Here is a 24,881-nt window from a genome sequence, read left to right as displayed (position 1 = left end):
CAACCGCCTTGTTAGCAAGAGCACAGACGCAGGGAGTGGATTTTACTGACTGACTTGAAAGAAGTTTTTCCATTTTCCAAGTAGCAGTTCTGCTGGAGTTGTGAAACTTTTTAAACGGGAAGCATTTACATTTCAGAGTGTTGATTTGGGCTGCATAAGTTTGAGATGGTGCTTTTTAGATTCCCCAGTATCACACCAGGTTTCCCGGTGAAGGGAAGCGCTGCTGGGGGAAAAGTTAGTTCAAGAAGGAGAACAGCAAAATGAGGAGCATTTTTACATAAGAGGCATTATTTGTTCAGTACAAAGTGAGGTTTTATTCTTAAAGGTAACCTTAAAAAGTAGTATCTTACGATTTGATATCAAGTGCTTTTCCAGGAATTTATGGTGCAGATAAACTCAAGTTTTGGGTTAATGCTCCCTCCCACCTTCCCTACACAACAGGTAGAAGTGTCGGTTGCCTCTTAAGCATAACAATCTACAGTTAGAGCCAAAGTTTGATGAGTATAAGATTACAAAAATCTGTTGCTCATTTAAATTAAGCTGATCTTGTGGCATCAGTCATCTTAGTTTGGTAAAGCCATGTGACTGTTAGTACATTAGTGTTTTATTTTGGATTTTGCACCCACAGTAAGTTTCCAGATGACACCAAGTTGGGTGGGAGTGTCAACCTGCTGGAGGGTAGAAAGGCTTTGCAGAGGGACCTGGACAGGCTGGATGGATGGGCCGAGGCCAATGGGATGAGGTTCAATAAGGGCAAGTGCTGGGTCCTGCCCTTGGGTCACACCAACCCCCTGCAGCGCTCCAGGCTTGGGGCAGAGTGGCTGGAGCTGCCCGGCAGAAAAGGACCTGGGGGTGTTGGTCGACTGTGGGCTGAACATGAGCCAGCAGTGTGCCCAGGTGGCCAAGGTGGCCAACAGCATCCTGGTCTGTATCAGGAACAGCGTGGTGAGTAGGACTCGAGAAGTGATCGTCCCCCTGTACGGGGCACTGGGGAGGCCCCACCTCGAGGGCTGTGTCCAGTTTTGGGCCCCTCACCACAAAAAAGCCATTGAGGGGCTGGAGCGGGTCCAGAGAAGGGCAACGGAGCTGGTGAGGGGTCTGGAGAAGAAGTCTTGTGAGGAGAGGCTGAGGGAGCTGGGGGTGTTCAGCCTGGAGAAAAGGAGGCTGAGGGGAGACCTTCTCGCTCTCCAACTCCCTGAAAGGAGGGTGTAGCCAGGGGGGGTCGGTCTCTTCTCCCAAGTCCCAGGCGATGGGACAAGAGGAAACAGCCTCAAGTTGCACCAGGGGAGGTTCAGATTGGAGATTAGGAAACATGTTTCCATGGAAAGGGTTCTTAAGCCTTGGAATGGGCTGCCCAGGGAAGGGGTTGAGGCCCCATCCCTGGAGGGATTTAAAAGCCGGGTTGCCATAGTGCTTAGAGACATGGTTTAGTGATGGTTTTTATCAGAGTTGGGTTGATGGTTGGACTAGATGATCTTAAAGGTCCCTTCCAGCCTAGATAGTTCTATGATTCTATGATTCTAAGAATATGCTTTTGAAGCAAATTTCCTGATCCTGCCTGTTTACTGTGCTTTGCTTTACATTGCAGAGTGGGTTTGGAATACGTAAGCTGAATTCCTTTTGGATGAAACCAAAAATATGTTGCAGGAGTGCACATAATGCTCTCCTACTCGTAATGGTTATTTAGTCTACAGGACCTGGCTTGAAGTAGCCTCCCTCCCTCCCTCCCTCCTTCCCTCCCTCCTTCCCTTTCTTCCCACGATGCATTTAGTGTGAGTAACGTACCTTCAGCATCAACAGTTTTGCTCTACAGACCTGATTTCATTGTGCCATGTAGACATGCCAATGTAGACATAGGTGGTGCTCATAGAGAGTTGCCAAAGGTGTTAATTGATAGAACCAGAATCTTGTCTCGCAAAGCAGAAGTCAGCTTTCAAGAATAATTGCTACATCAGCAAGTAAATTGCCTATTAGGGACTGCATCTGTGTGTCAGGTAGGAAGGTACGGGTGGTGGTCTTTCATTGTCTAGAAAATAAAAAACAAAAGAACCACAATGAAGAAACCGTTTCAGGAAACGGAGCGTGCTCCGTGGCCTGATGGACTCATTCTCCTTAGCTTTTATCAATTCAAACATTAACTTATTTCAGCTACGATGTGGAGGCTGTTCCAGTTGAGTATGTTTGGGAAGTGGATGGTAGCTCTTAAAATAAACCCTGAAGGAAATGGTCCATTTCAATAACCTGGCAAGTAGTTCTTCCCAGAACATTGGTTTTGGACTTAACGCTTGGGGACAGGTTCTTACCTGGCAGAAAATAATGTAGATTTGGTGCTGATCCCCCAAACTCATTTATTTTAGTTTTACAGTCCCGTGTTCTTTGCATTTGGGTAACATCTTTGTATGTCCTGAGTGTCTATTTGCTTTTTCTTAAAGACTAGGTTTGTCTTTTTTTTTTTAAGAAAAAAGGCAATACATTGTCGTTTTTTTAGTGGAAACTCTGATTCAGTGGTTTGGACTTTTTTTTTTTTTTTTCAAGTTGTAGGTGGAACAAAGAGCCCATTAAGACTGCCCTAAAAATGCTGATGAATGTCAAAGAGAAAGCTAATTGTGGTGCTACAACTAATACAACAAAGTGAAAACAGCTTTACCAAGAAGCTTTTTGAGGTTGTAGCGAGCGGTTAGAATACTTTTCCTTTCTGTGTATTCAATGCTACAATAATTTTCTGCCATTGGAGGCAGCAAAAGATACCATTTTAGGGTCCTTTCTCTTTCGCTGATGTAGAACCAGACTAGTTCAGGTGTAACCAGTGGTGGTTTTCTACGCGAATCTTCATTGAAGCAAGAGCGTGAGCTCCTTTAATAGAGTAGTATTCTTTAAATAGCTGCGTTCCTAATTTAAGAAATATCTGTATTAAAAACTTTTTTCTTTATGTGTTTGTTAAAATTGTCCACTCCAACTCATTACGATGAATTTTTTTTTTCTTGATGTCATAATTGATACCTTCATAAGCTCACTTGTTAATTATCCCCTGTAGGTGACTTCTGCTTCACCAATAGCAGAAGTTCCCATTCTAGCTTTTGTTTGACTTAGTAATTCTTAGCACTACACAGGAGCCAAGTTTTTCAGTCCACCCAGTGGACAGAGAATTTTTAAAGCAAAAACTGGTATTTTTTTTTTGTAGATTGTATTTCAGCTAAATAGGAGAGTTTAATGTATTAATTAAAAAAACCACCAAAACCACCAAAACCAACCTCCAAACCAGCAATGTAGCAAGTGTCTTTAGTAATTTTGGTGATCTGTAGCAATAGCCTTATCTATCTTCATTGCAGTTCTGCATGAACAGTATTTTGTAGTGTTTCCTGGCTTTATTATCTGCTTTCCTCAGGGTTTATTGTGAGAAGCTCCCACTAAGTATAACTTACGTGGAATTCTTAGAATCACAATTTCAATGCTAATTCTTCTGCAGCAGAAGAAACTTCAACTGCCCTATGAAGAGCAGCCCCAGCCTGTTGCTCCGCTATCTTTTATCGGTGTCACTGGTTTGGAATTGTGAAAAAATGCCTTGTCCCTTCCCACATACTCTGACATTTAGGTAGGCTGTGACTGTTCATTCAAAAAATGAATCTGCGGGGCAGGAATTTCATAGATTCATAGATTCATAGATTGGTCCAGGCCGGAAGGGACCTCCAAAGGTCATCTAGTCCGACCTCCCCGCAGTCAGCAGGGACACCCCCAACTAGACCAGGTTGCCCAGGGCCTCGTCGAGCTTCACCTTGAATATCTCAAGGGAAGGGGCCTCAACCACCTCCCTGGGCAACCTGTTCCAGTGTTCCACCAGCCTCATGGTAAAGAACTTTTTCCTAATATCCAATCTAAATCTCCCCTTCTCCAACTTAAAGCCATTGCCCCTCGTCCTGTCACTGCAGGCCTTTGTAAACAGACCCTCCCCAGCCTTCCTGTAGCCCCCCTCAGGTACTGGAAGGCCGCTATGAGGTCTCCCCAGCGCCTCCTTTTCTCCAAGCTGAACAACCCCAGCTCCCTCAGTCTGTCCTCATAGGAGAGGTGCTCCAGCCCCCTGATCATTTTGGTGGCCCTCCTCTGGACCCGCTCCATCAGGTCCATGTCCTTTCTATATTGAGGGCTCCAGACCTGCACACAGTGCTCCAGGTGAGGTCTCACCAGAGCAAAGTGGCAGAATCACCTCTCTGGATCTGCTGGCAACACTTCTTTTGATGCAGCCCAGGATGTGATTGGCCTTCTGGGCTGCGAGAGCACATTGCCTGCTCATGTCCAGCTTCTCGTCCATCAGCACCCCCAAGTCCCTTTCCTCAGGGCTGCTTTCTAATACCTCATCCCCCAGTCTGTATTTATACTGAGGATTGTTTCTTCCCAGGTGCAGAATCCTGCACTTGCTTTTGTTGAACCTCATGAGGTTCAACTGGGCCCACCTCTCCAGCCTGTCCAGGTCGGAGTTTCCTCAGTGATGGTGCTGAAAACCAAATCACTTGGGGGTTTTTTTTGTGTTTTTTTTTTCTTTTGTTTTGTTTTTTAATTCTGGAAAGTAGACTGATGTGAGAGCGGCAACACAAGCAGGAGGAAATTTTCGGTGGGATCATTCAGAGTTTTTCTCGCTCGGAAGCTCATTGTATATTTGGACTCCCACCTATGTGATCAGGAATACATGTAACCCAAATCTCTGCATTACCTTTTCGAGGGATCTTGGTTAGCATCGTGAATATCTAGATGCATTTCTACCGGTACAGAAATTGTCTGAAAATTTACAACCATCTTCCAACTTTCAACTTGCTAGATTAAATTAATGAAATACTTTACTAATGATAAAATCTCTCTGTCCCCGTACTACCTGCCTCTTTCCTCCTTCTTCCTCTCTATGAAACCTGCCTCTTTGTGGAAGATACTTGACAGATCACAGGGAAAGGAAAGGAAAGGAAAGGAAAGGAAAGGAAAGGAAAGGAAAGGAAAGGAAAGGAAAGGAAAGGAAAGGAAAGGAAAGGAAAGGAAAGGAAAGGAAAGGAAAGGAAAGGAAAGGAAAGGAAAGGAAAGGAAAAAGGAAAGGAAAGGAAAAAGGAAAGGAAAGGAAAAAGGAAAGGAAAGGAAAAAGGAAAGGAAAGGAAAAAGGAAAGGAAAGGAAAAAGGAAAGGAAAAAGGAAAGGAAAGGAAAAAGGAAAGGAAAGGAAAAAGGAAAGGAAAGGAAAAAGGAAAGGAAAGGAAAAAGGAAAGGAAAGGAAAAAGGAAAGGAAAGGAAAAAGGAAAGGAAAGGAAAAAGGAAAGGAAAGGAAAAAGGAAAGGAAAGGAAAAAGGAAAGGAAAGGAAAAAGGAAAGGAAAGGAAAAAGGAAAGGAAAGGAAAAAGGAAAGGAAAGGAACAGCTTCTCTTCAGGCAAGCAGGAAAACACCAATACCAAACAACAAACCCAAACACGAATTGCTTAGTGGAAGCCCCTCTCTGTTGTTGAAGCTCTGCCTTTGGAGTCATACTTTGTTAGCACCTCGAGGCATGCCGGTGTCTTAGCACAGCATATCCCCCCGTTGCATGTCACTGCTCACATCCTTCCAAAAAGACTGGGAATAGCAGTGATCTTTCCCAAAGGCCCTCTTGTTTGTAGCAATGAAAGCTTTTTGCCCCCTCGGAAAATTCCATAGCCAGGAGCCTCACAGTGTACCGAAAAACTTCTAGCGATATTATTCTGACACTGAAAGGAAACAAAGAAGGGGCATATATTATTATGTTGGCTACCAGAGAAAAGGTTGTCTTTAAAAATATATATCTGCCTTTTGCATATGCTTTGTGACAGACATACAGCCTGAAGACTGGCATGTGACATGGGGAAATCAATAAAAAAAAATGCATAATGATATTATAAATATTTATAGAATAGCTAGATGAGTATAATATGACAGGGAGAAGTCAAGACGGCTTCTAGAATAGCAAATGTGTGCTCTAAAATATATTGGAATTCTTCTGGGTGAGTTAAAATGGGGTAGGAAGGCATTGCATAGGCTGTCAGAGACGTTCGCAACACCTTGCTTAAAGTCCCTTCTAAGCAACCATGAGAAAAGCTTCATCAAAGAAGTGCAGCGACACAAAAGTTGGAAAGCGGAGAGAGGAAGAACTTTTCAGAAAGGCTGAGATTATTCACTGATGGTCCCAGGGGGACTTGTAGGGGTTGTTGATCGATTTGCAGCCTAAGAAAGTAAGGAAATGCTTCTCTGTTCATTCCAGCAGGATTAAAATGATCGAGCTTTATCCAAAGACTAGGATTTTTCCAAGTCCGCTAAAAGAATTTTTTAGCTCTATTTTTGCATACAACTGGCTGTTGATGTAGTTGTGCGTCTGTTAATACACACACCTGTAAGTTAGGCCTGTAAGACTGCAAGGTTTGTAAACAGCAAATAGGAAAACAGGTGGGTAAGACTGGGGATGAACAAATTCGGTTCCCTAAATGCAAGTAAAAATTTCCTCTAGGCATCCTTCTGTCCTTCTGTCCTGTAGATATTAGGCCTTACTGCACGGCTAATTCCTCTACAAGAGGACTTCCATGGGGGACTTGGCTCCATTCTTTCTCTGTGTTGATGTAAACATCAAGAATAAGCTAGAGGTTTTGGACAGAGGAATTTATTCTTTTCTGCTTGTGCTGCAGATGGCTGAATTTGCTCAGTCTGCAAAAGCTGCAAGAAAAGTACATGATGAAAGGGAAAATTAGACTAAAAATGGAAGAAACCGTGCAAGAGACCAACTTGTTCTGCCTCTAACAAAAGGCCAACAAAAGCGTCTTCAGTGGAGACTTCCATATCTGGGGACAAGTTATTTTTGCTGCTGAATTCTTGCTTACAGAATTCTCTTTCCCATTAGTCCAAACAGAGCACAGTTTTGTTAATGGTTGGGTCAGGGTGCTAATTATCTTTGTGAAAAATGGATGAGCAGACAGTCCAGGAGATAGATGCTTCCTAATTTGTTAAGGGCTTTTAAAGATAAATGGCCTTGAAGTAGATTTGTTTTCCGACGAACAGCCAGTAGAACGCTCGGAGCAGCGGCACAGTGAGCTCTCATCAGTTTTTTTCAGAGTGATGGATGTTGCATATTCTGTCCATTGACATGGTCTTTGCCATCAGAAGTTCCAACTTATTAATAGTTTTTAGGGCAATAGTTGTAAATTATTGCAGCCCAATTTTATTACTGTTTTACATCTACCAAGGACTGAGCCCTTTGTGCAGCTTTATATTAACTCAGCGAGCACTATTAAATATTGACATTTAGGCTCATTTTGGTAGCATTAATCATAGCATTTTATCATGCATTAATTGCAGTGGTTTGAAATGACTGGAACGTTCACTTTTCTAAAAGCAGGGGAAACAATAATTTCCATTTATCCACTTTTTCAACCCGTAACTGTGGTTAAAAACCCACCACAACCCAAAACACAGAAAAAAATCCTTCTAATTGTGTGTGCTTGGGGGCATCTGCCTCTTTGCTTCTTTCCAACAACTGAACAAGCAAGAGCCAGTAGCTCTTACAGGCGTCCCTGGAAGCTCCTGGAAGAGCCGTCTCTGAAAATCAGCCTCTGAACTCTTGGTGTGGTCACCTACAGCCAGGTCTTGGCTTCAAAAACGTGTATTAATACGTAACAAGAGTCTTTCTCTTGATCGGCAAAAAAAGCTAAAAATCTACGGTGTGTCTATAGGCTGATATGGCTTAAGGGTTTAAAACAGATGCAGAAATGCTTTTTTTGTGATTCACCAGCAGGAACGGGTTTACGGCACCCTCTGTCTATTTGTATTATCATATCCGTAAAAGAACCTGTGATGTTTGCTGGCTCTCTTCGGTGGAGGGCACCACTAGATGATCAGGTTTAATATGAGGAGTTGGCAGCCTTTCTCACTTAACCATCATTAGGATATCTGCTGCTGAGGTCCCATTTTGTGAGGCAGCTGGAAATTGGCACTTAGTTTGAATGTATTGTTTTCTGCCTTTCTCTTCAAGTTCAAGGACGAGGCAAAACTGTTCAGACTAAGCAAAGGCAAAGCTTTTTTCTCATTCTCCCGTGTTTACTTGGTCCTCCGACCCCTCCTTTATTTTCAAAGTAAATTTATTCCCCTTTGTATACATGAATTTAATGGAAGCGTGGCCCATGTCAGCAAAGATGCAAGTGGAAGACATGAGGGGGGGTATTGGAAAGCACCACGCAGAAGGTAGCCGTGGTAAACATGTAGACTTTTTACTGGAGTAAAAATTATCTAGGTCTTCAGTAGTGTTTCTCTTAATGCTTACTAAGGAGGACAGTATTGTTACTTCTGCTTTACGGGTAAGGGAACTGAGGCATAGAACGGGTCAGTGGAGGAACCGCAAATCATTCAAAAGGCAAGATGCAGAATAGTGCCTCCGTTCATGATTTTAAAGCTTATCCCCTCCCACCCTAAGATGCTCCTGCCCCTTCAGGAGTTTCGCCACCTGTATTTTCCCTGGTAACATCATATGGCTTAAGCCAGGGCTTCTCCTGTAGCCTTCTGCCTCCTGCTATACTGGATCTGGTCAAAAGCCCCAAGGGCTTTCTAGTGATAGGGGGTTTCTTTTTTTTCAATTACCGTGGCTTCACATGACCAAATAATACTTCATTAACTTGATTGCCTAAGGATATCAAGCTCCAGGGGAAACTTGTATTCCTGTATGATTGGCAAGATAATTAGGAAGTGAAATAATCCAAGTCCCAGTACAGGCAACCGTCATAAGATTTACGTATTTATTCTTTGAAACCAGAGTGTGCCATATCATAAATCCTTTTATTTTAAGGCTTTTGTATTTGTAGGTTTATTATCGACTTTCACGATGGGCATATTGCTAGGGCAGAAGGCTTTAGGAGCCCATTCAGACTGTTGGATCAGTTCAATCCGCTGAGATTTTTAGTCTACAGGCTAAAATTCACTTTTGCTTTTACTAGTCTTGATTTTAAGCTCCTTGGGCATGGCGTTTCATTCTGTAATTTGTAAAGCATGTACCACCATTAGAGCTTCTACATGATATGAAAACATAGGCTCAGAAGCCACTGATGGTAGCGAGGGTTCTGCATCCACCAGGAGAGTGGAATATTAAGTCTGGATTAGAGAGAGCTTCATACGGAGTCAGCTACAGCCTTCCCTCTTAAGAGAGGCCAGGGCACAGCTAATACCAGTAAATGCTGCATCCAGGCGGCAGCAGCCAGTGGGAGATTAAACGAGAGAGCTGTGTAAGTGTGGGGTCCTGTTGAGGATGGCCTTCAGTGGGTAAAAGTCAATTATAAATTAAATGTTTAGCAAAACCCTACCAAGTAAAAGGCGTCTAATGAAGTTCTGGCAGCTTCTCTGTCTGAAAATGATGAAACCCGAGAAGCAAGGAAATTAGCGGAGTTGCTCTGAGGTGGTTGGACTAAAATTAATATGACAAAAGCAAAAGAAAGAAAATAAGAGAGGAAAAAAATCAATATTCTTGTTAATAAGTATCAACATTTATCTTACAGGAAACCTGAAGTTTTGCCTTCTGATTCTGAACCAGCCTTTGAACAAAGGTCATTTTCATTGTCTGTGGAGCAAAGGTAATAATAACTTCCATACATCTTCATTTGCTTATTTACTTAGCTGCTACCCAGCTAATGTACTTCATGTCTGTTGAATTGCAATGTGGCAATTTTCTCTTAACTAGAGCAACCTTCTGGTGAGGGTGTGAATCGGCAGAATATGTCCCCGGTTGCTGAACGCAGCAAATGAGCTGATTATGCAAATTCTGCATCTCTGCATTGCTTACGCCAGTGGGAACTTTATGGACTGAGCTGGGTGAGACTGTAGCTTTTCACAGGCATCTTAGGAATGATCATTGTTTTGCTGACAAAGTGTAGTAGATCAATGGTGCATTGAAGAGGCTGGAAGCGAGCATCGCTTTAAAGGTCATCAGCGAAATGTGTTAATTTTAATCAAAATAAAACGAACCATGTAGATATTACATTGTGAAAGCGGTGGGGATTTGCGTGCGTGTCAGAAATAATTCCAATCGGATTTCACTACCCCTTTGTTTAATATGCACGGTGCTAATCATCATCTCTGGTATGATAGCTGCAGATTTACTGACATTTTGGGGAGATGTATAAGTCTTTACAAGCTTGGAGCTATTAAGTCCTCTGGTGCGGAAATGTAGTCCTTTAGAAGCTTTCTGACAAAACCACAGGAACTGTCTCTAACTTGTTACCAGGCTGGGAACCTTGCAGAGAGATTCCTCTTCGCTGAGCGGGGCAGGCAGAGCTATTTGATTTCACCATAGGCGTACGGGCTGGCAGGGGGTGGCTGTAGGGTTAAAAGGAATTGGAGTAAGGGATGAAGCGGGAAGGATGTATTCATATCACTTAATTCCAGTAAACCTAAACTAGGTGCCCCTATAAGCAGAGGAGTGAGAAAAAGGAGGAGAGACTTGCACAGGATGATTGAATCATCTGAGTGAGTATGGTACCCCAAAAAGGCTCTCTTTCACTTGCAATATAGAATCATAGAATCATAGAATCATCCAGGTTGGAAGAGACCCCCGGGATCATCGAGTCCAACCATCTACCCTACTCTACAAAGTTCTTCCCTATATCATATCCCCCAACACCACATCTAAATGGCTCTTAAACACATCCAGGGATGGTGACTCAACCCCATCCCTGGGCAGCCTGTTCCAATGCCCGACCACTCTTTCTGTGAAAAATTCTTTCCTAATGTTCAGTCTAAACCCACCCTGTTGGAGCTTGAAGCCATTCCCTCTTGTTCTGTTGCTATTTGCTTGGGAGAAGAGACCGGCACCAACCTCTCTACAGTGTCCTTTCAAGTAGTTGTAGAGAGTGATGAGGTCTCCCCTCAGCCTCCTCTTCCTCATACTAAACAGTCCCAGCTCCTTCAACCGCTCAGCAGGAAATGGAAGCAAGAAGTGCTCAGTGGAAGGGCTGCAAGTGTATTTTCTAGATGTGATTTTACATATTTTTTCATTTTAAAAGACACACTAAAAGACATACTCTGTGTTAAATAATGATGGAAAGAAGGGTAAGTATTTTCATCTTATCAATGCTTTTTTCAAGTATTTTCGTAGTTTCTTTGTCCCAACTTCCCTGTGTTGTGAGGGTTGAGGTTAAAAAAAGAGACAGCAGACCAGATGTGTGTAGTTACTGAATTGGCAGTGTTTAGTGTCTTCTAGTACCTTGCATGTATTGCTTTTATGCTGTGTTCTGCTAATCAACCTTTTTTTTGGTCTGTCCTTTGGAATTTTAAGCCTTTCTCTTGCAGTCAAACCTGGGCAGGGTGACTCTTGGGGCACGGAGTGCTTCTTACTGTGACGCTAATGGGAGCCCTTAGCCGTAGTGCTTCAGCGAAGGGTTGGGATAAGGAGCTGAATAAAATCGAGTGTACCACAGCCTGTCTTGCTTGAGACTACTTCAGTGGGTTCCTGTCCTCTGAGCAAAGCTGTGCTGAAAGTAATTACTGGTGCTGTGGATAGTTTTTCAAAGAGTCTTTGAGAGTTAGAAGCTGAAATCCTATTTAAGCTACTAAGACTTTTGCTTTGGTAGGTTACTTCCAGAAATAGGTGATATTTTCTAAGTAAAATGACAGAGGAAGGTGGTGATGACACAGTGAACCTGAAATGTTTTTCTTCAAAGCATCTCAGCTTCAGTAAACCTCAGTGAATCCAGGACAAGGTTTTGGCAATGCCTGACTGTCAGTCCTAGTGTAGGTGTAAGTATCCTTCTGTAGATGTCACCAATCTTGTGTGTCCTGGATCCTGTTTCCCGAGGAGTCTCAGCAGAGACACTGCTGCAGAACTAGGAGAACCTGGGGGTTTTGGTGTGCAAACTGCAAGAAGTTCTGAAAGCATGCAACGTCCTTAGAAACGGTGCTTGATGACCAGCTGTAGATGGTTGAGATCTCCTCAAGGAGTGGTGAGAAGGAGACATTGGGGCTGTTGCTCCTCAGAATATTGCCAGCTACACAGATTGGTGGGGGCAAAGAGAGAGAAAAATGCAGAGGGAAAAAAAGATAAAGTATTGACAAGTTACAGCAATCTTGGGTGTTATACCGAGTACCGGATGCTGGGACGTGTTATTTCCAAGTAGGTTGTGTCCTATCAAAGTAACTTGTTTCATTAGCCCTGTCACTTTAGCATCGAGTAAAAATGAAGGTGTGATGTGATATGTCCTGAGTTTAAAGAAAAAAAAAAATCACATCCATAAGCGTGGCTATTCTAGGCTAAAATCATCCCAGGTGTAACTCGCCTTGACCTCAAGAAAAAGTGGTTGCAGCTAATTAGCCTTTGTCTTATTACAGACTTGCACGAAATCTATTTTTACTGACATACTTTGAAAAGAACTATTTCAATCTGTATAGGTTTGCATGAACTTCCTTCCCTGTGCTTTGTGAAGGACACCGAAATCGGATTTCTTAACTTCCAGGGGACAGCTTTTACCACTCGTACCATACCAGCCGGCTAAGTGACGACAGGGAGGTATTATGAGCTAAAGACGGCCGTGATTTTAGTCTATTATATCCATTATTATACTAAACCAATCTAGAACACCTTCTTTTTGTGTTGGGTACAGTGAGACAGTATTAGTGCTGTCCGAAAGGTGGAATGGATGGAATGCTGGAGAAGGAATACTTTGCAAAAGCACAAAGAAGAATAATATGGCAAAAAACCACAGGTAGTTCGCTGAAGGATTTATTTCATTTGGTATAATAGGGAGGGGACAAACCAAATGGCAAGAGAAATTGAAGAGAATAGGCAGTAAAGGGGAATAGGTTTGGGAAAAAGGCCTCACGATAAGTGAAGCTGATAGAAAGAGACTGAGTATGGGAAGGTGAGGTGGACAGAGAGGGTTGGGAATACACCGAGTAATCGCAAGGCTGGGAACAGTCAAATCCATCAGAAGTGCTCTGCCTGTGGCTGGTACTGCAGCCGCTTTTACCAGTGGAAGTTGTGTGACCTCCCTCACAGTCCTTACCCTAATTTTGGAAAATATGTGGAAGAGACAGGGCCCTTCACTTCTCGGAACTGCACGCTCTTGTGTCTGGGAGGTTCCTGTAAGACTGGATCCAGATTACCTTAACCCTCTCACACATGCTGAATTCCTGGTATTTCACTCATGTTTCTAGCTCCTGGTTTTCAAAAAAATAATTGGTAGGAGAAAAAAATCCAGTTTACATTAATCTCTAGGGATACTTTGCAAATGGTTTCAAATGCACATATATCTTGAAGAGAAGTGGCTGAGTTGAAGGTCTGCAGCTGTCTCTACGTGAGGTTTGAAAAGTACACACACCTGGGTTTTAGTGGCTGAAAACAGAAGGGGCTTTTCGGAGGATAAAGGAAAGTTACTGAGGTTTGGATTCCGCTCTTTAAAATCTCTTGAATGAGAAATTCAATGACTGACTTACGCCAAGAATTTCAGCAACGTCTAGCGATCGCAAGAGCTTCTGGTTGGTTTTTTTTGGGATGTCTCCCTACTGAAGTTCCAGGAAAGGTGAAGGATTCTTGCAGCGCCAAGCAATCACCTGTGTAAAAGGTGATTGCTTGGCGTGTCCTGGGCTGCATCAGGAGAAGTGTGGCCGGCAGGTCTCGCGAGGTGATTCTGCCCCTCTACTCTGCGCTCGTGAGACCCCTCCTGGAGTACTGTGTCCAGCTTTGGAGTCCTCAACACAGGAAGGACATGGACCTGTTGAAACAGGTCCAGCGGAGGGCCACGAGGATGATCAGAGGGATGGAGCACCTCTCCTATGAGGACAGACTGAGAGAGCTGGGGTTGTTCAGCCTGGAGAAGAGAAGGCTCCGGGGAGACCTTATAACAGCCTATCAATACCTGAAGGGAGCCTACAGAAGAGCTGAAGAGGGACTCTTTGTCAGGAAGAGTGGTGACAGGACAAGGGGCAATGGTTTTAAATTGGAAGAGAAGAGATTTAGATTAGATATAAGGAAGAAATTCTTTACAGTGAGGGTGGTGAGGCACTGGAACAGGTTGCCCAGGGAAGTTGTGGATGCCCCATCCCTGGAAGTGTTCAAGGCCAGGCTGGATGGGGCTTTGAGCAACCTGCTCTAGTGAGAGGTGTCCCTGCCCATGGCAGGGGGGTTGGAACTAGATGATCTTTAAGGTCCTTTCCAACTCTAGCCATTCTATGATTCTAAAATCTTCTCAAATTCGGGCTCTGAAAATTATTTCTTGTTTCTGAAAACATTGCCCTTACAAGCTGCAGTACTCAAATGATCCAGAATTGCCCGCATGTCCTCACTTGATGGTAGCATGCCAAATGGCTGTGCGTTGTACTTTCCATGTTAGCAACGACAGCTATCAAGAGCAAGAAGTTACGCACTGAAAAATAACATTAATGCTTCAGGAATCAGAGTGAAGCGGCAACATCCTACAGCAATCTGGTGAAGTTCCCCGCCAGTGCTGCGTCTCTGGGAATGGCAGGTTTGCTATTAAACAGCATCTTCGTATTTGCTAGGGGAGAAAGGCTGTTAAAATAGGTTTTTTCCTTAGGTTCCACGTAACCTTTGGCTGGCTGTTCTTATGTCTATGGGTTGACTGATAAATGCAGTTGCAGAATTAAACTCTTGATCCTGCTTGGCTGCAGAGGAAGAAGACTGTGAGACTTGTGCTTTATGGTAAGAAAACATTTGCATGGGTGGTTGTGATGCATTAGCCACCTTGCCTGCCTCAAAAGGATTGTGATCTTTTTTCTGCAAATAAAGGCTTTCTGCGAAAGCCTTAATTCAAACAGAACATGCTGAACTGCTTTAAATATTACCCGTTCATACTACCAAATGTCTCTGGCTGATGTATTAGAATAAACTACCAACATCCTTTCAGAACAGGCCGACTGAATCCTGACTTCTGGGATGTGTATTTAACGTTGGACAAGCAGGTGGGAAGGAGCCGTTATTGTATCAGACCTTTTTGGTTTCAAATCTATGAGATTGGGCTGCAAAACTGTCTGTCCTTCAGGAGCATCTCCCTAAATAGTCTCTTTCATGGACCATTCCTTTCAGTTAAGGAATTTGGGGTCAAGCTACCTCTCCTTATTACACTTCTTTATAGGCATAGTATATAGGCATTTTATGACACTTTGTAGATCATGAACATAGAGGAAAAGCTTGTTGCTCACCTTACAGATCTCAGCTCTGTATTTTTGGGGGTGTTTATGGGGTCTTGGTACTGAGATAGCAGGAAGCAGACTCCTACAGCAGCACTGTAATATACCCACAGCTGAACTTGTGTTAGATTGTCTTCAAGTAAACCGTATTTTCTTACACTACATCTGTTGTGATTGCTTATCCATAAATCGTATTTTTCAAGTTTCCATCTCTATCAATACCCATTTTACAACAATCAAAGTGTCTATTGGATTTTAAATAGTATCTTGAACGTGAGGCAAGTTTCCTGTCAAGGTCAGCCTACTCTTTGGTGAAAATGCTGCTAATGAGTGGATTGTTAGCACCTGGAGGTGACTACAAATTACAAAATGCCTCCTCTTCCTGAGTAATCAAGTAAGGAAAGGTGCTAATTTGTTTCATGAGTTTTAAAGTCATCTGTCTTGGAACACTCCATGCTTCCATGTGTTTTATGTTCCATATGCTTTTGTGTGCAGTACGATCGGCGATTGATACTTGGAATGTCTTCTGTTGAGGTCCAAGATCTGTGTATAAAGGCAAATAAGATATAAATACAAGCAGCCATGCAAAGCTCAGGTAAATATGCTCGGGTAACGGATTAGTCAGAACAGTTTGAATGTCTCAGAGCAGAGAAAGGGATATTGTAGTTTAATAACAGGAGGGAAATAACCTGACTTTTCTCGGTGCCGTTTTTTCTTCTCCTTGATTGATACCTTTTCCTCCGTTGTCCTCAGTGGTTGGACTCACCTATGCTTCTGGAGTTATTGGTATGTACAGCCGCTCACTTGCCCTCTTACCTGTCAGCAATGAACTTGCCTCGTTGGCATATGCTGCGCTTCTTTTCTCACCTTTTATTTTAATTTCTAGCTGAACTGCTTGTAATATATCTCCGATTCGTACTAGACCCAGAATTGGCAGCTGGCATAAAACTTGAGTGAATTTAGAGCAGCTGCTATTAATAAATAGGAAAATGTTCATAAAAATGGTGATTGGGATGTCGCGTGGACTTGTATGCTTTATTGCACTTTCCAGCAGGCGTCCAGATGAGCAGTAACTCTTACCGCTGGCCGCAGCTAAACCGCTCTGTTCTCCCCCGAGGAATATTAGACTCCTGATAAGTCAACAATGAAGTTCATTTTTCCACATTTGAATCAGAACAGGAATATAATTTCTAGTTGGTATTTAGGAACTTCAATTTGCTGTTGTGTGCTACTCGATTTAGATTTAAAAATTTAGGTTTTTTTGCAGCGGTGTGCCTGTTGTTGGGCTGCACACAGTGAGTTAATGTCCTTCAACTGCAGGAGTGTGAGGGAATTTATTCCAAGTGTTCTTGAGAGCAGAGGATCTACAATATACCTTAGGAACAGGAAAATCTGGCCCTGTTTAGAGCTGCCTAACACCGTGCTTTAAGTTTGGAGATAAAGTAATATCTGGATCTTAGAACATGCAGTAGTTTGCACTAGCAGGGATTTGGGGAGGAAGGTTTTTTCTAGACCAAGCTTTGCCCATGACCCAGTGTATAAGCTTGACCTCTACCGAATTTTCAATGGTGACATGGAGGTTCACGTTTATCTTCATAAAACTCAGCTTAAAACTCCAGAAATATGGTAACGTTCTCTCATTTCATAGAATCATAGAATCGTCTAGGTTGGAAGAGACCCTTGGGATCATCAAGTCCAACCATCTACCCTACTCTACAAAGTTCTCCCCTATACCATATCCCCCAACACCACATCTAAACGGCTCTTAAACACATCCAGGGATGGTGACTCAACCCCCTCCCTGGGCAGCCTGTTCCAATGCCCGACCACTCTTTCTGTGAGAAGTTCTTTCCTAATGTTCAGTCTAAACCTACCCTGCTGGAGCTTGAAGCCATTCCCTCTCGTTCTGTCATTAATTACCTGTGCGAAGAGACCAGCACCAACCTCTCTACAGTGTCCTTTCAAGTAGTTGTAGAGAGTGATGAGGTCTCCCCTCAGCCTCCTCTTCCTCATACTAAACAGTCCCAGCTCCTTCAACTGCTCTTCATATGATTTGTTTTCCAGGCCCTAACACGTATACTCTTAGTGCTTTTCTGCTTTGGAATCAGGTCTCTCAAGAGGTAGCCTAGGTGATTGGGCATTTTTAAAAGTAGGTCTCATTGATTTTTGTGGATTTTTCAGTAGTTACTGGCAACTCTGAGAATAGAGCTGATCTTCCAGGCCTTTTGCACAATTCAGGGTCCCTCACCGTAGTAGTGGCTGTGATAGAATTGAGGTCTTTAGATAAAATTTGAGACGTACTAAGCTGCGGGATTTTTTGTTGTTGTTGTTGTTGATTTTCGTTCTCTGCAAATCCAGCTGCAGGAAATTCTGAGATCTGAAAGGAATTTTTGTTTGTTTAATGGATTTGAGATTTTGTTTGAAAATTGAAAAAAAATGAGTAATTAAGATTCCCCTCTGTGGTGCTTTGAAAAGCTGAACCCTGCTGAGCTGAGGTTCAGAGTAACAGAACAACAGAGAATTACTTTGAAGTACTAGTGAAAAGCATAACAGATTATTACAGCACAAGACAAAAAAAAAGAGGTGGTTATTACAGTGGTTTTTTGTATTAAGCCGGAATGCATATCCCGTTAGGGGAGTTCTATTGTCACAAGATTTGCTATATAGAAGCCTTTGATAACATCATACTATATATCCTGTTACCACGATGTTTCCCAGAGGACAGTAGAAAGAAGGAGCTTTGGAAAAAAATTGTCAGGAGGATACTTTAGAGCACCCCAAGCAAAAAGGGAAGCATAAGGCAATAGGAAAAAAAAAAAAAAAGGAAGATTAATAGCTCATTTTGTTAGTGATTCAACAAGAGAAATGGTGCTGGGAATGAACCCAGGGAGCAGGGGTGAATGCATGAGGTTGGCGTAAGTAGGACCTGTGACAGAAAAGAGCAGGTTCTTAATCCCATAAAGGGAACGCTTGGATTTTCACTGCCTCAGGCTACACGGTGAGAAGTGTTTAAAAAGGTTGTTTCTCTGGGAGTCACTACAAGGCAAAGGTGTTATTTTCATAGCTAGAGCTTAGCGTGAATCTACTGCTAGGGTGAAGGTGTAAGGTCTTGTAAAAGGTGGATGTTATCTAGGGTTGCTGGTGGCAGGGTCTTCTCACTGGCTGTGATGGTCTTTGGATCAAACCACTGTTCTATAGTCTTCATTTTGCTCTTACTCTAGGGTTGCCTTAGGGCAGAGAAAACTTTTTTTAATTATTATTTTACCTTTAAATTTTTTTTAAAAACGCCTATGCTGATAAAAATACCTCACCATTAATCTTGGTCCAGAACTTATTTCAAATGGTGACTGCTTTTTTAAAAGCGGATCTCCTCTTTTTAGTTTACCTAAATCTAGTTATGTTTTCAGCCTTTGAATATTATAAGTTTTGATTACTTTATTACCATTATTGTAACAACGAGCAACTCAGCCATTGAACGGTTTAACTCTTCTGTAATAAGTCAAGACTATGCTAGTATTTATTGGCTCCTTGGCTGACAGAGTGTGCATCCTTCCCTGTCTTCAGTGCCTGAAAGGACATCAGTAGTTTGAGAACGTGGCTGTTGGATTGCTGCTTTTCTCATCTAAATGATTTACATCTGTGCTCACCCGTATTACCACGTACAGGTGGGCTCTTTTGTTAGATTATAGAAGTGCGTAAAAATAAGATCAAAAATAACTGTGGATTTACATTTCAAAACAGCATAGTAAGATTTTTTTTTTTTATAATGTGTAATTGGATCATAGAACCATAGAATGGTTAGAGTTGGAATGGACCTTAAAGATCATTGAGTTCCAACCCCCTGCCATGGGCAGGGACACCTCCCACACCAGAGCAGGTTGCTCAAAGCCCCATCCAGCCTGGCCTTGAACCTCTCCCGGGATGGGGCAGCCACAGCTTCTCTGGGCAACCTGTTCCAGTGTCTCGCCACCTTCACAGCAAAGAATTTCTTTCTAGTCTCTCATCTAAATCTTTCAGTTTAAAACCATTACCCCTTGTTCTGTCGCTCCACTCCCTGATCAAGAGTCCCTCCCCAATAAAGAGTCCCTCCCCATCTCTCCTGTAGCCCCTTCAGGTACTGGAAGGCCATTATAAGGTCTCCCCGGAGCCTTCTTTTCTCCAGGCTGAACAACCCCAAGTCTTTCAGCCTGTCTTCATAGGAGAGGTGCTCCATCCCTCTGATCATCCTTGTGGTCCTCTTCTGGACCTGTTTCAACAGGTCCATGTCCTTCCTGTGTTGAGGACTCCAAAGCTGGACACAGGACTCCAGGTGGGGTCTCACCAGAGCACAGTAGAGGGGTAGAATCACCTCCCGTGACCTGCTGGCCACACTTCTTTTGATGCAGCCCAGGATGCGGGTGGCTTTCTGGGCTGCCAGTGCGCACTGCCGGTTCATGTTGAGCTTCTCATCCATGAGCACTCCCCAGTCCTTCTCCTCAGGGCTGCTCTCCAGCCATTCTCTGCCCAACCTGTATTTGTGCCTGGGATTGCCACGTCCCAGGTTCAGGACCTTGCACTTGGCCTGGTTGAACTTCATGGGGTTCACACAGGCCCACTTTTCAAGCCTGTTCAGGTCCCTCTGGATGGCATCCCTTCCCTCCAGCTTGTCAACCGTGCCACACAGCTTGGTGTCATCCGCAAACTTGCTAAGGGTGCACTCAATCCCAACATCCATGTCTCCAACAAAGATGTTGAATGGCACTGGTCCCAGTACTGATTCCTGAGGAACATCACTCATCACTGGCTTCCACTTGGACAGTGAGCCATTGACTGCAACCCTTTGAGTGTGGCCATCCAGCCGGTTCCTGATCCACCGAGTGGTCCATCCATCAAATTCATTACTTTCCAATTGCAAGACCAGGATGTCATGTGGGACAGCGTTGAACGCTTTGCATAAATCCAGGTAGATGATGTCTGTTGCGGAGGCCACCAAATTTGTCAGGCTTGACTTGCCCTCGGTGAAAGCATGCTGGCTGTCACCAGTCACCTCCTTATTTTCCATGTGCCTTAGTAGAGATTCCAGGAGGATCTGCTCCACGATCTTGTTGGGCACAGAGGTGAGACTGACTGCCCTGTAATTCCCTGGGTCTTTCTTTTTTCCCATTTTGAAAAGAGGGGCTATGTTTCCCCTTTTCCAGTCAGTGGGAACTTCACCGGACTGCCACGACTTTTTGAATATAATGGAAAGCGGCTTAGCAACTTCATCCCCCAGCTCCCTCAGGACCCGTGAATGGATTTTATCAGGTCCCATGGACTTATGCACCTTCAGCTTTCTTAGATGGTCTCGAACCTGATCTTCTGCTACAGTGGGCAGTTGTTTTTCAAGAGTTAATGGAGGTCTGGGCTCCTCACTTCATGCGCATAGTCAGAGACACTAAGAGTTTCAGTAAGAAGAAAACGGTTCTTATTGATACCAAATAAACAGTTAAACCCGATGACTTCACAGGGATTACTCCTATGCTCCTATACCAAAAGTGATCAGGTACATCGGTGGATTTGGTATGAACTGCATCTTGTTGGGATGAGCGAAAGGAGGTATGTACGATGTTTATTATATTATCTGAGCATGACAAATTATAAGAATGATTTGAGGACTTTCTTAATTTATTTTAGTTTGTTTCCTCTGCCCTAAGCATGTTAATATATGGAATAGAGCATGGATGTACAGCTGTTGAACATCCATATTAGTGGAAGAATTCCATATGAGAACTTTGGAGTATGGGTTGGGTTTTTTGTCTTCTTTATTTCTGTTTGCACCAAAGATTTCCTCATGTAAATAGATGAAGCTCTGTTGACTTTGATTCAGTTTCATGTATTTACACCAGCCAAAAGCACAGCACAGAAAAATAGAACACCTTTTCTCTCACAAGTTAACAATTCTCTATCTAATACGCTGAGGCTACACGGTGACATACAGCAGCCTGACTTCAGTTTCGTTGACAGTGAATCACATTGGAGCAGAAAGAAAAAAATTTGTCATAGGTTTCTCATTCTGGAAAATTCCATTGACCTCAGAAATAGCAGGGACAACCCATAATTTTTATAAGTGTTTTATTATCATCTTCCATTGTTGGAAGTTTTATGACTAGGAGCTTGATGTAAAGGCTCTTGATGTCAATATTCCTTCAGTTACTTTGAATTGATTTGGCTCAGACCTTCATAAAAATCTTGCTTTAAAGAGGACCTACTCCTCTTTTCAGTGAAATAAAGCTTAACATTAACTTAAATGTCCTGGATAAGGTACTGCTAGCACCACAAGAATGATTGTTGGTTCAATGGAACCTGCATTTGCATTGAAGCAATTTCTGCTGTAGAGTATGAATATTCTTCTGTTGGAATTTCTCTTTAAAAATCCCAGCTCCTTTGAACTTCAAGCCCTTGCTGCTTGTGTTCACATCCCAGGGTCTGGCTCCTTGAGGCTTCTATTTCTGGCAGTATGAGCTGTTCAGCACGTAACTAAGTTTTTGCTGATTTCTGAACACGCACTTGTCTTTCAACCATTGTAATGTTAACCTGCATCAAGCACCTCGCGTTAGCTCCTAGCTTCTGGTTGTCCATAATATTAGCTTGGTGTTCGTGAGATGTAATAAGCTATGAATAATCCATAGCCAGGTTAGACTGGATGGTAAAGTCTAAAACATCACTCTTGAAATGTGTTTAATTTGAAGAGGAACGGAGAAAGAGGGACTGATTAGACGTTGCAAAGCTCTGAAGTGGCCCCAAATATTTTGAAGTTAAGGAACTGGAGAGGCTCGGAGTGCGTCTAGGCTGCTCTGTTGGGTAACATTAGCGGCTAAGAAAGAGCATACATGCGTAACATGCTGTCACAGTGACTTAAAATTAATTTGGGGCTATGCCAGTTCTACCCTTCTATAATAATCTTCAGATTTTTACAAAGAATTTTGAGTAAGTTATTTAGCCTGTGAAAAAATAGTTCAACAAAATAACATGACTCATGTTTAATACAGGGTTAAGGTGGGCAAAACTGCTTTGAAGTCCATTAAGTGACAAAGCAAAAGTCCTGTAAGTGCAATATGTGGCCTAGATCACAGAATTGCAGGAGTTGGAAGGGACCTCTGGAGATCATCTAGTCGAACCCCCTGCCAAAGCAGGTCCACCCAGAACAGATTGCACAGGAACGTGTCCAGGTGGGTTTGAATGTCTCCAGAGAAGGAGACTCCACCACCTCTCTGGGCAGCCTCTTCCAGGGGTCTGCCACCCTCACAGGAAAGAAGTTTTTCCTCATGTTCAGGTGAAATTTCCTGTGTTTCAGCTTGTGTCTGTTGCCCCTCTTGTCCTGTCCCTGGGCACCACTGAAAAAAAAGACTGGCCCCATCCTCTTGACACCTGCCTTTTAGATACTTATAAGCATTGATGAAGTCCCCTCTCAGTCTTCTCTTCTCCAGACTAAAAAGACCCAGGTCTCTCAGCCTTTCCTTATGAGACATGTTCCGGTCCCTTTATCACCTTCAGAGCCCTTTGCTGTCCCCTCTCCAGCAGTTCCCTGTCCTTCTTGAACTGGGGAGCCCAGAACGGGATCCAGTGCTCCAGATGTGGCCTGCCCAGGGCAGAGCAGAGGGGGAGGATGACCTCCCTCCACCTGCTGGTCACACTCTTCGTGATGCCCCCCAGGATGCCATTGGCCGCCTTGGCCACAAAAAGGCACATTTCTGGCTCATGGTCATCCTGTTGTCCACTAGGACAACACAGAGCCTCTTTCCAGCAGGTCAGCCCCCAACCTGTCCTGGTGCAGGGGGTTATTCCTCCCCAGGTGCAGCACCCTGCACTTGCCCTTGTTGAACTTCATTAGGTTCCTCACCACCCAACTCTCCAGCCTGTCCAGGTCTCACTGAATGGTGGCACAGCCTTCTGGTGGGTCAGCTACCCCTCCCAGCTTTGTGTCATCAGCAAACTTGCTGAGGGTACACTCTATCCCCTGATCCAGATCATTGATGAATATGTTGAACAGGACTGGACCCAGTGCTGACCCCTGGGGAACACCACTTGTTACGGACCTCCATCTGGACTCTGTGCCACTAATCACAACCCTCTGAGCTCTGCCATCAGGCAGTTCTCAATCCATCTCACTGTCCTCCCATCTAACCCACACTTCCTAAGCTTACCTATGAGGATGTTGTGGGAGACAGTGTCGAAAGCCTTGTTGAAGTCAAGGTAGACAACATCCACTGCCTTCCCCTCATCTATCTATCAAGTAGAATCCGAAGATCCTTCCATAGATCCTTCCAGAAGAAGGAGACTTTGATGGTCTTTTGGCTTTGATTGCCCAAATGGACATCTTTAATGGGCTCTGGCATTAAGGGGACTCTGATTCTCCCTCTAAAGTACATCCCAGCCTTTCCATTTACCCACCTGGGACTGGGAGAGAATCTGAGCACTGAGCAACTGAGGCATGCAGTCAGGCAGGACTTCTTAGCAGGTTGGCCTATGCTTCATCTTCATTTAAAACCCCTGAAAACACTGAATGTTTGAACAGTCCACGTACTGTCTTGACAGCTAATCAAAGATAAAGGGAATGAGAATTATACCTTCTGTTCCTAGGAGGAAAAATATGAAGTCCCTTACTTTTCAGGCAGAGCATGACTGTGAACAAACCCTTACAAAGTAGCAGTGAGGTATAGTCTCTCAATCTGTAAAATCTACAAGTTTAGGAATTTTCAAGTCAGGAGAAGAATTTTCTAGATTCAGTACTTCTTCTACATCATAGAAGAAGTACTGAAATTATATCTCTCTAATTTTTGTAGCTATTTTTTCCTATCCCGGTTTAAGTAAATGTTGCTCCTGTTCTTTCCAGATGATAATGAGGCAAATGATGGAATTGGTGTGGATTTCACAAGGTGTGGAAAATCGTGTTCTCTGTGGCAGATGCTGCATTCAAAGTAGCCTGTGTGGTCATTCAGACTTAGACCTCTTCACTGCTAGAAAGATGTGAAGTAATTACAGATCTGGAATATGAATTTTTTTTATGAGGTTTCTAGAGGAAGTGATTAATATCAGCAAAACGTCCTCAAGAAGTCACAACATATGGTCATTGCCAAATGAGTTGGCCTGAGTGTGACACAGATCATGTCTCGACTCTGTTGAGCTGAGCTGTGTAATCATTTTGACAAATGTATGCAAGGCTGTTACGTGATATCAAAAGGTGTATTTAAATTGCGTGGAAGGCTTTAGACCATCAGAAGACGCTTCTGCCAGAAATAGTAGTCTCACCAAGAACTTTGAGCCCACCGAACCCTGTGAGTATCTTACAGAACTGTCTGGTTTGGTTCACGCTATTTTACGTGCCTGTTCTTCATAGTCAAAGGAAGTTTGTATCTTGGAGACGGTGCTGCTTGGTTTGTTTTTCGAAGTTGGAAAATGTTTCAAAAGCTACAGTGGGAAAGGAGAGTGAGCAGAGACATGGGCAGAGAGAGAGGGAGAGGAGCGTGCCCTGGTACATAGAGCGTGACTGTAGAATCCATACCGTTTAGGAAACAAGATTATGTCAGGCAAAGAGGGATTACAACTGATTTTAATTCGTGGGAATATCAACGTATGACGGAAACAGACTGATTCTTCCAATTTGTCCACACATTGTCTTTGGTGTTGCTGTGTAATTAGTAACAGTGATATTAGCAGCTGTTTGGCCACAGCCTCCCTTTTGTGAATCCGTCTTTCCCTCCTCTTCCCTAAA

The 24,881-nt window shown here is 43.4% G+C and overlaps 1 protein-coding gene across 4 annotated transcripts in view; it reads left to right on the top strand.

Annotated features, from left to right (window-relative positions):
• The window catches only part of TPK1 (thiamin pyrophosphokinase 1), a 361,500-nt gene that overhangs the window by 61,285 nt on the left and 275,334 nt on the right, over positions 1-24,881 (top strand). For 2 of the 4 annotated variants that reach the window (XM_074146492.1, XM_074146494.1), the window contains exon 2: positions 9,511-9,585. The exons of 1 other annotated variant lie outside the window; for it this stretch is intronic. In XM_074146492.1, the coding sequence (XP_074002593.1) occupies positions 9,511-9,585 (75 nt within the window). Of the gene's footprint in view, positions 1-9,510; positions 9,586-11,299; positions 11,315-24,881 lie in introns of all 4 variants that reach the window. One more of the 4 variants, XM_074146491.1, reaches the window with a different exon arrangement.

The sequence above is a fragment of the Numenius arquata genome, chromosome 4 (genome assembly GCF_964106895.1).
Source record: "Numenius arquata chromosome 4, bNumArq3.hap1.1, whole genome shotgun sequence".
NCBI lineage: Eukaryota > Metazoa > Chordata > Aves > Charadriiformes > Scolopacidae > Numenius > Numenius arquata.
This window is presented reverse-complemented; position numbering and strand designations above follow the sequence as displayed.